General features: G+C 39.5%; 1 protein-coding gene across 1 annotated transcript in view; it reads left to right on the top strand.

Annotated features, from left to right (window-relative positions):
* The window catches only part of AKAP9 (A-kinase anchoring protein 9), a 153,202-nt gene that overhangs the window by 87,839 nt on the left and 47,219 nt on the right, over positions 1 to 18,144 (top strand). Inside the window, exon 22 of the mRNA XM_052639055.1 lies at positions 3,841 to 4,067. Within this exon, the coding sequence (XP_052495015.1) occupies positions 3,841 to 4,067 (227 nt within the window). The remainder of the gene's footprint in view (positions 1 to 3,840; positions 4,068 to 18,144) is intronic.

The raw sequence follows: 18,144 nt of genomic DNA on the forward strand, positions 1-18,144 counted from the left end.
ACCTTTCTACAAATGACTCCCAAATTTCCAAAAGTTAACGTCTCTCCTCCATGTAGCCCATTAGCACTTCAGACTAATCCTTTTTCATGCTTACTATACACACTTTCTCCTAGTTTTTTAGTATTTCTCTTAAGACTGTTCTGTCATCTGAGAGTCATCTTAGCTGGAAAAACCCAGTCATCGTTTACTGCTTTCCTTTCTTCCTTGTCTTACACATTCCATTTTTTTCCAACTTGTAGCCAGCCCTCGTCTATCTTTATCATTTCTCATCTGGAGAATTGAAATAGCTCTCTAACCAGACTCTTCTTTTCTAACCCCTCCTTCTGCATTGATGCAGTTTGCTTCCTGATTCATAGAATTGATAGTGATAGTGAAGTCACTCAGTCGTGTCCAACTCTTAGCGACCCCATGGACTGCAGCCTACCAGGCTCCTCCGTCCATGGGATTTTCCAAGCAAGAGTACTGGAGTGGGGTGTCATTTCCTTCTCCAGGGGTTCTTCCCGATCCCGGGATCGAACCCAGATCTGCATTGTAGGCAGACGCTTTACCATCTGAACCACCAGGGAAGTCAACTATTTACTTCCCCAGTATGTATAACAAAGCCCCCAGTTTCTTAAAACTTAAAGCCATTCACAACTTGGATCCACCCTACTTTGAGCTACCTTTTCTCAGTTCTCTGTCCTGACCTCATTCTTGCTTCTCCACATTCTCTGACTCCACAAAGCCTTGACTTATCATCATATCAGACCATCATCTTACCTCAGATTTGTTAAATTCTCTGTATCCATTAAAAGAAAATGTCAGTAGAATGCATTTAATTCCTCAGCTAAAGATGTGATATATGTATTTTTAGTTTGAACACCAGTTGTAATATTTCATATCATTCATTTTTCAGGCTACATTAATTTTATTTAGTGACTTCGTAATATACATTGTACAATAGCTGAACTCATTTTGAATTCTAAGGTCATTTTGAACTCATGAGTACTTATAAACTGTTAGTCCCTATTATCAATACATTCACATTTTATTTGATCACCGCTTCCTTTGCAGTGTCATGAATCTCTGTCCATAGTTCTTTAGGCACTCTGTCTATCAGATCTAATCCCTTGAATCTATTTGTCTCTTCCCCTGTACAGTCGTAAGGGATTTGATTTAGATCATACCCTAATGGTCTAGTGGTTTTCCGTACTTTCTTCAATTTAAGTACGAATTTTGCAATATGGAGTTCATGATCTGAGCCACAGTCAGCTCCCGTTCTAGTTTTTGCTAACTGTGTAGAGCTTCTCCATCTCGGCTGCAAAGAATAAAATCAGTCTGATTTCGGTGTCGACCATCTGATGATGTCCATGTGTAGAGTCTTCTCTTGTGTTGTTGGAAGAGGGTGTTTGCAGTGACCAGTGTGTTCTCTTGGGAAATCTCTGTTAGCCTTTGCCCTGCTTCATTTTGCACTGCAAGGCCAAACTTGCCTGTTATTCCAGGTATCTCTTGATTTCCTACTTTAAATGCTGTTGAAGTGTTGCATCACTTTGCCAGCAAATTTGGAAAACCCACCAGTGGCCACAGGGCTAGAAAAGCTCAGTTTTCACTCCAATCCAAAAGAAAGGCAATGCGAAAGAATGTTCAAACTGCCACACCATTGCACTCACCTCACATGCTAGCAGTGTAATGCTCAAAATTCTCCAAGTGAGGCTTCAACAGTAGATGAACCAAGAACTGGTTCAAGCTGGTTTTAGAAAAGGCAGAGGAACCAGAGATCCAATTGCCAACATCCGTTGGATCATAGAAAAAGCAAGAGAGTTCCAGAAAAACATCTACTTCTGCTTTATTGACTACACCAAAGCATTTGACGGTGGATCGCAACAAACTGTGGAAAATTCTTCCAAGAGATGGGAATACCAGACCAACTGACCTGCCTCATGAGAAATCTGTATGCAGGTCAAGAAGCAACAGATAGAACCAGACATAGAACAACGAACTGGTTCCAAATTGAGAAATGAGTTTGTCAAGGCTGTGTATTGTCACCCTGCTTATTTAACTTACATGCAGAGTACATCATGTAAAATGCTGGGCTGGATGAAGCACAAGCTGGAATCAAGTTTGCTGGGAGAAATACCAGTAACCTCAGATACGGAGATGACACCACCCTTATGGCAGAAACTGAAAAGGATCTAAAGAGCCTCTTGATGAAAGTGAAAGAGGAGAGTGAAAAGGCTGGCTTAAAACTCAGCATTCAAGAGATGAAGATCATGGCATCTGGTCCCATCCCTTCATGGGAAATAGATGGGGAAACAGTGACAGTCTTTATTTTCTTGGGCTCCAGAATTACTGCAGATGGCGACTGCAGCCATGAAGTTAGAAATAAACTAACTTCTAACTTGCTAACTTTTGCCGAGTGACTGAGCACACAGCACCGGTAACGGCAAGAGTCAGACACGACTTGGTGACTACACCACCACGACTACATAACAGCAAACATTTTCAGTCTTTTTCTGGGATACAGTTTTGGATTCTTCAGCTAGTTACTTATACAGAGGAGGTGCTTAGAGAATGTTGAATTGTGCTGATTTCAGATCTTGTATCTGAAACTGCATCTGATATTTTTACTGCGTGAGATTGAGAGACTTCCATATGGCACCAGCTACTTTAGCAAAACATTTTAAAGAATAGCTCTTATTCTCCTGGGTGATTGTATCAAACTGAGTATTTACTCCAGGTACCTTGGAAATTAAAATTGCTTCTGCTTTTAATTTGTTGACTTTGCAGTTACTGATAAATACGTGCTACATGTTAATAAAAGAATAGATAGTTCCTCTTCAGGGAATTTCATTGTTGGATTGTAGCAAGCTGCCAGAGATGAGTACAGTATTCCATGGAAGTGATAAATAACCTATGCTTTTATTTCAGTTTAGAGAAAACACTTCCAGAGCTTTATCTCTGCCCATGTAAACTCAGTTTTCTTTATATAAGAAAAAAGACTAGCGTGGAAACACAAGGCCGCAGTTTAAATTGGGACTGTGTATTAGTCTAACCTCTTCCTGGTATGCGTGCTGCATGCGCAGTTGCTTCAGTCGTGTCTGAGTCTTTGCACCCCTGTGGACCCATAGCCCTCCAGCTTCCTCTGCCCATGGGATGCTCCAGGTGTGAGTACTGGAGGGGGTTGCCTTGCCCTCCTCCAGGGGGTCTTCCTGAACCCATGTCTCGTGTGTCTCCTGCATTGCAGGCAGATTTGTTACCCACTGAGCCACCTGGGAGTAACCAGTTACAAAAAGGTCTTAGTCCCTTTTACTGTCTAGCCAAGCAGGTGATGCTGCCCAGGATCGTACTCAGAAATCAGAATGTTTTCTCTGTACAGAATCAAGCACTTCGTCTTTCCATATACTTGGATTATCCCATTGCACAGTGTTTTCCTTTTATGTTGTTGTTTAAATATTTGTTTTCTCATTATACTTGTGTGTAATGCCCTTGAGGGTAGGAACCACATCTTGCCACCTATACATCTGCATTACTTAGTAAACCCTACACGGTGGGCATTTAGTAAATATCTATTGAAAGGTATTTTAAGATTTTTTTATCAAAGGAAAACTACTAACTCTCAAGTATTGATTTATGCAAAGCTCTATTAGTATAGCATTATTCTTCCCATTCTTATACCTGGTAGGTTATCAAATAATACTACGTTCTTAATTTGCCTATTTTGTTTTGTTACAGTGTTTTCTTAATAACACTTTCTTTCCAGTGATTTCAAGCTTTAATTTGATTTTATTTTGTAATTTTTGTTTTTTTACTAAAATGATTCCTTGTAATTGATTTATACCTTCAAAATAATTCTGATTACAGATGAATCTATACCCTCTTATTCTGGAAGCGACATACCAAGAAGTGACAGTAGCATGTGGTGCAAAGCAGCTGAGGAGGGGACAGAGCTGTCACAGCGGCTCGTGAGGAGTGGCTTCACTGGGCCCGAGATAGACCCTGAGAATGAAGAACTCATGCTGAATATCAGCTCTCGACTACAAGCAGCAGTTGAAAAACTCCTGGAAGCCATAAGTGAAACCAGTAGTCAGGTAACCTCCTTATATTGCTAGTACACACCGAGTTGGAAGTAGGTTTTCTTTTAAGCTCAGGAACTACGGCTAAATGTTTTCTCTCCTCTGTCTCACAGGAATCTAGTTTGATTCCCCTTTAATAATTTGTAGTTTTTGTGACAGCCACTGTATTTTTACCTTAACTTGCAGTTCCTTCTGTCTATAAAATGTTTACACCCTGTATAAGTGTCTCTTAAGTACTCTATGCAGAATTTTAAAAATTATTTGCTGTTTTAAAGTGAAGAAATTTCACTTATTTTTTAAATATTTAATTTACCTGTAGAATCATAGCTGTCTTGTCAATCAGATGAGTGCCTCATTGTCATCAGCTGCAGGGCCAGTATTGTTAACATTTTTTCACTGATATCTTTATTCAGCATGTTCTAAATCCATGTGCATTTCAAACAGAAGGTGAGAAGTTGAAAGGATATGTTTGATCTCTTGTTTCTGCTGATGTCTGGGCTCCATTGATGCCACTTTTTTCCTTCAAGAAATCATTCTGCAGCAACATTGACTGTTAGATGTATCAAGTTTGACAAATATTGTTGTATATATTTTAATGCAAGATTCATTTCTTTTTATGTTAAGTCAGTGATTATACACCATTTTTGAGTCATCTCTTATTTGGTGACCGTTGAAATAATTTGTTAACCACCTACTCTTTGGTTAACATCATTATCAATCCTTTTTTTTTTTTTTTTCCCTTTTGGTAATTTGCTACTGGCATTAAACTAAGAAGGCATTATCAAAGCAATATATATTTCCAGTGAAATATTTAATCTCTTAATAGTTTTCAGCTATTAGAGTTTTCCTCAGATTCATTCTTCTTTGTTGGAATACAGTCTAAATTTTCTTCTGTGACAGAGTATGGGCTCTATCTTTGAGAGCAGAAGAATCCTAACATTGCCACACACTGCAGTGAGAATTTACTGATTGGCCAGTGGAATATATCATATATCTACTGTTAAACTTCTGGATGGTACCTTGATTGTCTGAACCAACTAAAGTACTCATGTGCAATTAAATAGGTCTCAGAAATGTTTTCATAGATAAATTCTGAAGATATAAATATAGTATAGAAGAAATTGTTATGTTTGGGTAATTTTTGTTTTTCTGAAGCTTGCTTTACATAAGGACTGAAAAACCTTTATTTCAGTAACTCATAAATTTTCCTGAGCATCCACAAAGAACCAAAAAGCATGTGGTATTCCTGAAAACTCAAATCTTTGTATATTTATAATCAGAAAGGATGATGATTTTTTTAAATCTTTATTTTTATTTTATTTTACTTTACAATACTGTATTGGTTTTGCCATACATTGACATGAATCAGCCACGGGTGTACATGAGTTCCCAATCCTGAACCCTCCTCCCACCTCCCATCCCATATCATCTCTCTGGACCATCCCCATGCACCAGCCCCAAGCATCCTGTATCCTGTATCGAACATAGACTTGCAATTCGTTTCTTACATGATAGTAGTATACGTGTTTCAGCGCCATTCTCCCAAATCATCCCACCCTCTCCCTCAGAGTCCAAAAGTCCGTTCTATACATCTGTGTCTCTTTTGCTGTCTCGCATACAGGGTTATCATTACCATCTTTCTAAATTCCATATATATGCGTTAGTATACTGTATTGGTGTTTTTCTTTCTGGCTTACTTCACTCTATATAATAGGCTCCAGTTTCATCCATCTCATCAGAACTGATTCAAATGTATTCTTTTTAATGGCTGAGTAATACTCCATTGTGTATATGTACCACAGCTTTCTTATCCATTCGTCTGCTGATGGACATCTAGGAAATATACAGGCAACTTCTGCAGCTCAAGTCCAGAAAAATAAACGACCCAATCAAAAAATGGGCCAAAGAACTAAATAGACATTTCTCCAAAGAAGACATACGGATGGCTAACAAACACATGAAAAGATGCTCAACATCACTCATTATCAGAGAAATGCAAATTAAGACCACAATGAGGTACCACTTCACACCAGTCAGAATGGCTGCGATCCAAAAGTCTGCAAGCAATAAATGCTGGAGAGGGTGTGGAGAAAAGGGAACCCTCTTACACTGTTGGTGGGAATGCAAACTAGTACAGCCACTACGGAGCACAGTGTGGAGAGTCCTTAAAAAATTGCAAATAGAACTGCGTTATGACCCAGCAATCCCACTGCTGGGCATACACACTGAGGAAACCAGAATTGAAAGAGACACATGTACCCCAATGTTGATTACAGCACTGTTTATAATAGCCAGGACAAGGATGATTATTTACACAAAGAATGATAGGGGTCCCATCTTCATGATAATCAAAATGAGTTAGTTTTCATTCTTGACATTCTGAGTACTGTTAAGGAAATGGCATCAATTAAAACCAGCCTCGCTGTGTTATTAACTTGATAAGACATTAAATCATAATTTTGTATCAAAGAATTATGTTTATTGAATTTTTCATCTCCCTCAGGTGTAACCAGCTCAAGGTCGAGCATTGAAATTATGAATGCAGCTACAATTTTAAAATACGTATTTTCTACTAAGTTTTTGATATCTTTTGAAGTCTTTAACAAAATTAATGTAAGTGCTGGATTTGGCTTTCTTTAAGATGCTTATGTGTAAGCCACTTGAACAACATGCTGCTCTACTGAATCAACTGTGCCACTTGGAGCATTTTCAACTGTTGTTTTTCAGCACTTCTAATGCCTGAATGCATATGCATCATAATTATTTATTTTATTCTGTGAAAGTTGTGTAGTAGAGATAATTCTGTACTGAATTTCCACATGATCCTTCTTTTTTGTTTTTTTTAAATTATTATTTCAGCCATATTGATATTTAATTTCTGTATTTATCTTTATGCCATGAGAACAGCTGTTAATACTTTTTGGCTTTTGACCACTATTAAATACTGTGACCTCAGTCTTGAGCTCTGTTAGTACTTTTGCTACTACCTGATACCCATTGTAATTTATAGACAGTCTGCTGCTGCTGCTAAGTCACTTCAGTCACGTCCAACTTTGTGCGACCCCGTAGACGGCAGCCCACCAAGGCTCCGCCGTCCCTGGGATTCTCCAGGCAAGAACACTGGAGTGGGTTGCCATTTCCTTGTCCAATGCATGAAAGTGAAAACTGAAAGTGAAGTCACTGAGTTGTGTCTATAGACAGTCTTGTTAGTGCAATATATTTGGCATTTGAAAAGCTCCATGGGTAAATAAACCAGGGTAAATAAATCAGGAGTGATGAGTGGTTGGACTTGTTCTTTCAGGCTACTGGAGAGAAATGTTCCCATAATCCATTAACACTGGCAGCAGAGATCCACCTGACGCTGTTTCCCAGGCTAAGATTACAGCTTATCAAATAAGCTTATGTGACCAGGGCGGGCCCTTTGAGGCGCGTCAGGAGCCTGATTATTCTCAATTTGTTAAGTACTAAAGCAGCGATATGTCATGTAGATTTTTTTGTATCTTTTTAGTTACAGTATCACTGAATAGAGCACAGAAATTTTGCCTAGATCAATAAGTAGTTCTCAGTGTGCAGTCTCCAAAGCAGCAACACAAGCATCACTAAAGACTTGTTACAAGTGTAAATTCTCAGGCCCTGCCCGAGCCTTAGTGAATGACGGAGCCCCCAGAACCCGTGTTTTCACAAGTCCCTTAGGTGACACCGATACAGACTAAAGTTTGAGAACCACTGGCCTCAGAATTATTATTATCATATCCACATTCTTGCAGAATTCTGAAGTGTTCTACAAACAACCTGTTATATAAAAAAATTGAAGTAGCTGTTAACATTTGATATAAAAGTCAGGTATTTCTAAGATGAATTACATTTTTAAGGCAGTGGGAATGGAAACTTTGAAAATTTTTCTTTAAATTTAGTTCAGTTACTGCTTTTCCATGAGAGCTGTTTAAAGACATTGACTTCATGATATTCTCATTAATAACTAAAATTATTTTTAACATGATGAATATTTTTACCAATTATTTTAACTCCAAAATAATGGATAGTTCTTTTTGTGAAATAACTGGTATTCCATTTCCCTTTTAATGAGGCATTATTTGATTCTTCTTCATCATGGAATATTTCCCTATTATCTTGTGTGTTTGTTTTTTTTTTTAACTTGTCATAAAAATCTAAAACAGAGCCGACACTGCTGTGGTGCCTTTTTGCAGTGAAAGAGACTTTCAGGAAAATAGCTCTGCATAGGGTACCCTGAGACTAGAAAAAAGAGAGCAGCATCTGAAAGTTTAGGGTGAGGTGAGAGCAAGTAAAGCTTACTGGAGGGCTTGATGCTTTGAGAAGAGTCGCTCACTCGTCATTATTGAGCACCTAGTATGTAACAGTTGCTCTTCTGGATACTGGAGGTACAGCATTGAACAAAATGTACACAGTCTCTAGTCTCATAGAGCTAAGGATATCCTGGTGGAGCCTGATGATAAAGAAACATTGTATGCCAGATGGTGATACCTGCTGTGAAGAAAACTAAAATAGGGGAGATGGAGCGTGATGGCGGGGAGAACATTTTACATAGGAAAGTTCAGGATGACCTCTCTGGTAATGTGATAGGCAAGCAGAGGCAGCCGGTAGGTAAGTTGGGAAAGCATGTTTCAGGCAAAGGAGTAGTGAGTATAGGCCCTGAAGTGGTCCAGTGCTGGCTCTCTCTATGGTTGACAGAAGCCCTGCAGCTCAAACAAGAAGAATGGGAAAAGTATGGGAGCCAAGGTCAGAGTGATGCCTGGGGACTGGATCACAGGGAACTTGGAATTTAATTCATAATGAGATGTGGAGTCTTCGGGTACAATTTTTTAACTTGTTATTTTTAAGTAATTTTATTTTTTATAATTTGTAAAAAATTTTTATTCTTGGCTATGCTGGGTCGCTGCAGAGGCTTTTCTCTAGTTGTGGCGAGTAGGAGCTCCTCTTTTTGCTGTGCACAGGCTTCTCACGGTGGCGGTTTCTCTTGTGGAGCATGGGCTCTAGGGCGGACGGGCTTCAGTAGTTGGGGCACACGGGCTCAGTACTTGCGATTCCCAGGCTCTAGAGCACAGGCTCAGTGGTTGTGGCTTAGTTGCTCCATGGTGTGTGAGACCTTCCCTGATCAGGGATTGAACCCGTGTCTCCTGCATTGGCAGGCAGATTCTTTAACCACTGGGCCATCAGGGAAGCCCTTGAAATAATTTTAGACTTACAGAAAAGAAAAGTAGTACCAAGTGTTCCCATGTGCTTTTTGCTCAATTTTCCCTAATGTTAACATCTTGTGTAACCATACTGTAATTATCAAAACTTAGAAATAAAAAGTGGTGCATCACTATAAGCTATAAGCTGTTTGGATTTTACCAGTTTTCCCGCTAACGTCCTTTTCTGTGCTAGGATCTATTCCAGAATCCCACCGTGCATTTATTCTCGTGTCGTCATCTTCTTCTCCAGACTGACTGTGCCTGAATCTTGCTTTGCCTTGCATGACCTTGACATTTGAGAACTAGCCAGTTACTTAGTAGAATGTCCCTTGATTTGATTTTGTCTGATATTTTCTCATGATTCTATGAAGCTTATGCATTTAACAAGAACACCACAGGAGGAATGTGCCCTTCTCTGTGTATCAAAGTTAAAGGCATATGTCTTATTACTAGTGGTGTTATTCTCAATTACTTGTGGTATCTACTGGGTTTCTGCATTCTGTTATTACTTTCCCCTTGTAATTAACAGATATTTGGGGGGAGGTACTTTGATACTATGCAGATGTCCTGTTTCTCTTCAAACTTCTACCCGCTAGTCTTAGCACCCACTGGTAGATCTTGCCTGTGCCGTTGTTACTGTGATGTTCTAGTGGTGACTTTCTGTCATCAGTCACCGTTCTTCATTTATTGACTGGAATTTTTCTGTAAGAGCTATTTCTTCACTCCCATTTATTTTCACTAACCAGGCCTCGTATGGATTCATAGCTACTAATTTTTTCAGTGGGTTATCTATAATCAAGTACGTAATAGTTGTGTCCTAGCTTTGATGTGAAGAAGTCTCTCAGCTTGGCCCTTGGGCACTTCCATGGTGCTTCCTCCTTTGAACATTCGCACTATCACAGTCTCCAGGCCCATCTTGTATTTTCCCTGCCCCAGCCCCTTCTCCAAGGAAGTTTTATTTTATTAGACGTTCCCGTTATTAGAGGATGATACTTTGAAACCAGGACCTGGGTGCTCTATGTGCTTATTGTTAGTAAGGTGTCATGGTCCTCTCAGCAGACAGTTTGAAAAAGCGTTTGCATCTGTTTCTTCTCTGTATCTGTTTGTATGTATAATAAAAGTATAAGTTCATTCTGAGACCTCCAGTTCCCAACTAGTACCACTGCTACCACAGCATTCTTTCTAGCCTTTCCCCTTTCCTTTGTAACTTTGCTCTCCAAAGATGAGAGACCAGGCTCTCATGATCTATAGTAGTTTTACTTATTTGTTACCCATATATACCCATAAAGTAATTTCATACCCATATATACCCATAAAGTAATTTTACAGTTGCTAACCTATACCCCTGGGAAAGACAGTTTTACTAACTAGAGTACAGTATTTATGTATAGCACTTTTTTTGATAAGATGGTTGGGTGGCATCACCAACTCGACAGACATGAGTTTGAGCAAGCTCCAGAAGTCAGTGATAGACAGGGAAGCCTGGTGTGCTGCAGTCCATGAGGTCACAAAGAGTCAGACATGACTGAGTGACTGAACTGAACTGATTGACTTTTTTTGTCTTTAGCCTTACAGTAAAGAAAGTACTGTTTTTCAGAGTATTTTAGATTAATCTTTTCTCCCTACCCCTGAAGTGTAGGTTTGTTATCCATTTTAATACAGTTATGATCATTTGTTACAGTTTTTATTCCATTTTGGGTTCCCTGACACTTTAGCTAATTTTTTTTTAATTTTACATACAGTAAATTTCATTTTGTGTGTAGACAGTTCTTTTGGTTATGACAGATGCGTAGAGTTATGTAACTACCACCACAAACATTATGCAAACTAGTTCCATCTCCACAAAGTTCCCTGGCGCTCCTCCATTCTTTTTCAGGCAGCCCCTCCTCCACCTCCTGCTCTTGACAACTATTAGCTACGTTCTGTCCCTATAACTTTGCCTTTTCCAGAGTGTCATAAATGAAGTCATGCATTATGCATTCTTTGGGTCTCCTTTCACTGTCTTAACAAAATGCATGTAGGATGCATCAACGTGTGTTAATAGTTTGTTTCTTTTGAGAGCCAAGGAGTATGAACCACTTTGTTTATCCAGAAGACATACAGATTGTTTCCAGCTTTGAGTCATTAGATGTTTTTTCAGTAACTGATCTAACTTATATTTTTCAAAAGGATCACTTTGACCACCTTGTTAAATAGAGACTGAGGGGATGGAGGGGTGCAGGGCAGAAGCATAGAAACCAGAGAACTTCCCCAGACTTATAAGGTGGGTGTCAGTTAGAAACTGAAGCCAGGCAGACTGACTTCAGACACCATGCTCTTGACTGGCACTTTTTCTGACCTTTGGAAATGAAAGGAGTGAATCATTCTGTCAGTTAATGCTGACAGGTCAACTTTCACCCTGAGGAGTGGATTCTAAAATCTAATGCAAGTGGTTGAGGGGAGTGCCTTGCTTACTTGACAAGAGCAATTTTAGTGAAGTCAGTCAGTCAGTCAATTCAGTAGCTCAGTCGTGTCCGACTCCTTGCAACCCCATGAACCGCAGCACGCCCTGTCCATCACCAACTCCTGGAGTTTGCCCAAACTCAAGTCCATTGAGTCGGTGATGCCATCCAACCATCTCATCCTCTGTCATCCCCTTCTCCTTCAGCCCTCAATCTTTCCCAACATCAGGGTCTTTTCCAGTGAGTCAGCTCTTTGCAACAGGTGGCCAAAGTATCGGAGTTTCAGCTTCAACATCAGTCTTTCCAAAGAACACCCAGGGCTGATCTCCTTTAGAATGGACTGGTTGGATCTCCTTGCAGTCCAAGGGACTCTCAAGAGTCTTCTCCAACACCACAGTTCAAAAGCATCAATTCTTCAGCGCTCAGCTTTCTTTATAGTCCAACTCTCACATCCATACATGACCACTGGAAAAACCATAGCCTTAACTAGATGGACTTTTGCTGGCAAAGTAATGTCTCTGCTTTTCAATATGCTATCTAGGTTGGTCATAACTTTCCTTCCAAGGAGCAAGCGTCTTTTAATTTCATGGTTGCAGTCACCATCTGCAGTGATTTTGGAGCCCAGAAAAATAAAGTCAGCCACTGTTTCCACTGTTTCCTCATCTATTTCCCATGAAGTGATGGGACCAGATGCCATGATCTTTTTGTTCTGGATGTTGAGCTTTAAGCCAACTTTTTCACTCTCCTCTTTCACTTTCATCAAGAGGCTCTTTAGTTCTTCACATTCTGCCATCGGGGTGGTGTCATCTGTATATCTGAGGTTATTGATATTTCTCCAGGCAATCTTGATTCCAGCTTCTGCTTCATCCAGCCCAGGGTTTCTCATGATGTACTCTGCATAGAAGTTAAATAAGCAGGGTGACAATATACAACCTTGATGTACTTCTTTTCCTATTTGGAACCAGTCTGTTTTTCCATGTCCAGTTCTAACTGTTGCTTCCTGACCTGCATTCAGGTTTCTCAAGAGGCAGGTCAGGTGGTCTGGTATTCCCATCTCTTGAAGAATTTTCCATAGTTTGTTGGGATCCACACAGTCAAAGGTTTTGGCATAGTCAACAAAGTAGAAAGAGATGTTTTTCTGGAACTCTCTTGCTTTTTTGATGATCCAGTGGATGTTGGCAATTTGATCTCTGGTTCCTCTGCCTTTTCTAAAACCAGCTTGAACATCTGGAATTCACGGTTCACGCATTGCTGAAGCCTGGCTTGGAGAATTTTGAGCATTACTTTACTAGCACGTGAGATGAATGCAGTTGTGTGGTAGTTTGAGCATTCTTTGGCATTGCCTTTCTTTGAGATTGGAATGAAAACTGACCTTTTCCAGTCCTGTGGCCACTGCTGAGTTTGCCAAATTTTCTGGCATATCGAGTGCAGCACTTTCACAGCATCATCTTTCAGGATTTGAAATAGCTCAACTGGAATTCCATCACCTCCACTAGCTTTGTTCGTAGTGATGCCTTCTAAGGCCCACTTGACCTCACATTCCAGGATGTCTGACTCTAGGTGAGTGATCACACCATGGTGATTGTCTGTGTCGTGAAGATCTCTTTTGTACAGTTCTTCTGTGTATTCTTGCCACCTCTTCTTAATATCTTCTGCTTCTGTTAGGTCCATACCATTTCTGTCCTTTATTGAGCCCATTTTTTGCATGAAGTAATGAAGGTGAAATCGTATTTCAAGGGAAAATGAGTCTTAAGAAAAAGACTTAGTAGTAGAAACTAAGTGGATAGGTCAAGAAGAAAATGTGTCAAGGGCATCGCATGTTGGCATAAGCCAACATGTGTTTGAGGATAGTGGGTCATTTTGTGTTAAGAGCGCCCAGGATGGAATGTGGGCAGCAGAGGGTCGAAGGCTTGCAGTGGTCCGCACAGCGTCCCTTGAGGGCCAAGTTGAAAAGTTTTAAGTTTATGCTGAAAAGTGTGGTGAAAAACTGAAATATTTTTGGTAGAAAATACTCTGCAATTTGTTTTTTTACAGGGATTTCCTCTGGTAGCAATGTGGTGGATAGATGGGCTGGAAAAGAGTGAGGAGAGATGCTGAATGTGCAGAAACAGGAGACTCTTAAAATACTCCAAGTGAAGAGGGTAGAAATCAAGGTAGGGCAAGAGGGAAGTGATTTCAAGACTTGCAGGAAGTTGAGTTTGATAGAAATTGGTGTGACTTTGCATGTGGGGGATAAGGAATGGAAGAGGAAAGAAACCACATGTAGATCTTTGACCAGCTGTCATTGGTATATTTCATTTACTGAGATGGGTGATACTAAAGAAATGAAGAATGAGTGCAGCTTTAGAGTGCATAGAGGGAAAAGATACTGTCTAGAGTCGAGAGTTTGGGAGACTAGATTAGAAGTTGGCGTCACTTTTAAAGACATTTGAAATTATGGTTTTGAAGAGTGTAGAGAACTAAATGTTTGTGCTGGTAGAGTGCTGAGATTTAAAAGGGAATAAAGGTATATCAATCTACAAGAGAGATTGAGAGAATGAGCAAGGAAAATCAAGAGAATAATGTCCTTGTTTTGTTTTGTTTTTAGAGAATAGTGTCTTAAAAGCCAGGTGAGGAGTGATTTTCTGTAAATGTCAGATACCATGGAAAGGTAATGAAGGCTGAGAATTTAGTGTCCATTGGATATTTCAATATAGGTGTCATTAGTGACCTTCATGAGAACAGTTTTGTGGAGTTGATAGAGGAGGAATTCACAGTTCAGACAGTTACAGAAATGGAGTGAAGAATAGAGACAGCAATTTCATGACATCTGGCTGTGAAGAAAACAGAACAGTTGAAAGGGGCAGGATGCTTTTTTTACTGTTCAAATGTTAATACTGAGTAGCCGTGGAAAAGTAGAATGTGCAGGTTGGAGGGGATGGGCCTTGTGAAGCCAGATCCTTGGGCTGGGAGAGGATGGAATCCAGAACACAAGGGGAACATGTGACCTTTGGGTCAGAGGGATTAAACTGCCTTTAGGATGGATAGAGAGATTATTGTCTGGGGTTGTGGGCTTTTGTTTGGAGTTGGGGAGGAGTTTCAGTGAAAACGCCCGGTAGTATAAGTAAATATTTTCAAATATTCAAGGTTCGTTCGTTCTTTTTTTTTTTTAAACTGGCTTGGTTTTATATAACTTTATTGGAAATCGTGATTAAGCCTTATACTTAGCTTGAAGTTTGGAGGGTACACTAGGTTTCATGGGCTTCCCAGGTGGCTCAGACAGTAAAGAATCCGCCTGCAGTGTGGGAGACCTGGGTTCAGTCCCCGGGCTGGGAAGGTCCCCTGGAGGAGGGCATGGCAGCCCACTCCAGTGTCTTGCCTGGAGAATCCCATGGACAGAGGAGGCTGGCGGGCTACAGTTCGTGGAGTTGCAAAGAGTTGGATATACCTGAGTAACGAACATTTTCACTTTCACTTAGGTTCCATAGATGTATCTTGCTTTAATAAAATAATAAGTAATCATTTTCCTTACGAAGTATCAGGATATCTACCTTTATAGTCTGATTTCATCGTATCTGTGAAGAACGTTTTACTTTATGTATTAGATTTCACAAGTGATTTGCCCCATGGTATGTCCAAATCCATATAATAATACATTTTCTGGGATGGATTTCACTTCTCTTTTGCCAAGACAGGCTACTATACATATATTCAGGCTTGTATTCAGCCTATTATAGTTCCTGTTGGTTAGGATAACTTTGTTTTTGCTTTTTAAGCATTTGTGTTAAAGTGTAGTCTTGCTTGGTTTTGGGTTTTGGCCATGCAGTGCAGCATGTGGGATCTTAGTTCCTTGACCAGGATGGAACCAGCGCCCTCTGCTTTGGGAGCATGGAGTCTTAACCAGTGGACCACCAGGGAGGTCCCAGGTTGGGATAGCTTTTGTTGGACTAGGAGTAAAGAGCTGAGAGATTACTCTGAAGCCGGTAGAAAGTTAATCTCTTTAACCTGGTCTTTATTTAGTAGTCTCTTTGTGGTTCTGCAGAAAAGTTGTCTGTGAGACTGTGGTTTCAGATTCTTGATTTTTGGGTCAAGTACAAATAGCAATCAGTCTGTTCTGTGGAAATAGTCTTTTAGCAATTAAAGTTTTCTAGAATCCAGAGGTAGTTTAGAGCTGTAGATTATTTACCCAGAGATTCCTTTCAGTGTTAGAAGAAAACAATGAATGAGGGGTTTACTACCAAAGAAAGATTTTTATTATAGGCAACTCTCATGAATTTATAAATAATCATTTTTAGAAGATGGAACTTAAGGTACATGTTTCTATATTTTTCTCCAGAAAGGAGCGTTTTTCTGAGGATGAAACAGTAGTACTGTTAAGATTTTGTTTTGTCATTTTGTTATGTCTTAAACATAAGCTGTACTAAAGTGTTGAAATACATTTGCTGTTAGGTGTTGCTCCTGTTGTGTATTTTATCAGCATCAGTCAGGGCTCTGTCAGGGTACTGTAGCCAGGACTTAGCCTCTCTTAAATAACTTAGAAAAATAAAATAAATACAAAGGAGCGCAACAGAAGTGTTTTACAAGTGGAGGGAAATATTTCTGGGGAAAAAAGTTAAATGGCTTGATGTTGTACAATTAAAGTAAAGCTAAACATAACTCTGTTCCACAAATTAATAGCCTTCAAACCTATATTGCAGATCTTGATTACCTGAAACCAGGGAATAATGAGCTAGTCTAGAAAATTAAAAGGGTGGGCTTTTAAAGATTGAAATTATTTGAACTGTTTTTGATTGCAAAAGGTGTTTTGTACTTTCTAAAATTTCAAGAAAAAGAATATATTATTTGAATTATTCCAATTCAAGTAACCTGTCTGAACATCAATATATGTAATATACCATCCATTAATATGCTGTTTGGGGAAGAGCTGTTTGGCACTCTTACAAACATACTGTTATGTGAATTATTTTATTTCAGGGTCACCTTACTGAACATGAATTATGCCATCAGTTAATGTACTCTTGTTGTGAGGGCTGTTTGCCCCATTCTAAGTCATCCTAATTTGCTGCTTTTTTGAGGGTTTTTTTCCTAGCTTTTCTCTTTTTTCTTTGTAGTTAGTTCTTGCGTTGACCTAAATATTTCTGTTTATAAAAGGATATGTCTTACTTTCAGGGTTGTTGTTCTGTTTCGTTTTTTTTTTTTTTTTGCTTCAAATAAGAGAAATTGGGCCAGATTATCAAAGTAAACTGTAATTTGCAGAAAGAGCTGAGAAAGAGTATTTTGAAAGGTGTTTGAAATGCTGAGCAAGGATCCAGCCAGTTCATAAAGCTGAAAATCTAGGATATTGATGATTTTGTAACTGCCGAACCCCAAGAAAGTCAGATTTATCTTCACGTTAAGGTGTCTTCTCAAAACTTATTGGAACCCTCATATAAGAAGTCATAATAAATAGGGATTTGTCATTACCTTGTCTGGAATTGGTCAGTTGGGGCATAGACCGACCAGTAACACTGAAGAAGCTGAAGTTGCACAGTTCTAAGAAGACTTACAAGACCTTCTAGAACTAACACCCAAAAAAGATGTCCTTTTCATTATAGGGGACTGGAATGCAAAAGCAGGAAGTAAAGAAACACCTGGAGTAACAGGCAAATTTGGCCATCGAGTACAGAATAAAGCAGGGCAAAGCCTAATAGAGTTCTGCCAAGAGAACAGACTGGTCATAACAAACACCCTTTTCCAACAAGAAAAGAGAAGACTCTACACGTGGACATCACCAGATGGTCAACACCGAAATCAGATTGATTATACTCTTTGTGGCCGAAGATGGAGAAGCTTTATTCAGTCAGCAAAAACAAGACCGGGAGCTGACTGTGGCTCAGATCATGAACTCCTTATTGCCAAATTCAGACTGAAATTGAAGAAAATGGAGAAAACCACTAGACCATTCAGGTATGATCTATATCAAATCCCTTATGACTATACAGTGAAAGTGAGAAATAGATTAAAGGGACTAGATCTGATAGATAGAGTGCCTGATAAACTATGGATGGAGGTTTGTGACATTGTACAGGAGACAGGAATCAAGACCATCCCCAAGGAAAAGAAATGGAAAAAAGCAAAATGTCTGTCTGAGGAGGCCTTACAAATAGCTGTGAAAAGAAGGGAAGCGAAAAGCAAAGGAGAAAAGGAAAGATATACCCATTTGAATGCAGAGTTCCAAAGAATAGCAGGGAGAGATAAGAAAGCCTTCCTCAGTGAGCAATGCAAAGAAATAGAGGAAAACACTAGAATGGAAAAGATGAAAGATCTCTTCAAGAAAATTAGAGATACCAAGGGAACATTTCATGCAAAGATGGGCTCAATAAAGGGCAGAAATGGTATGGACCTAACAGAAGCAGAAGATATTAAGAAAAGGTGGCAAGAATACACAGAAAAACTACAAAAAAGATCCTCGCAACCCAC

Source organism: Budorcas taxicolor, chromosome 4, assembly GCF_023091745.1.
Source record: "Budorcas taxicolor isolate Tak-1 chromosome 4, Takin1.1, whole genome shotgun sequence".
NCBI lineage: Eukaryota > Metazoa > Chordata > Mammalia > Artiodactyla > Bovidae > Budorcas > Budorcas taxicolor.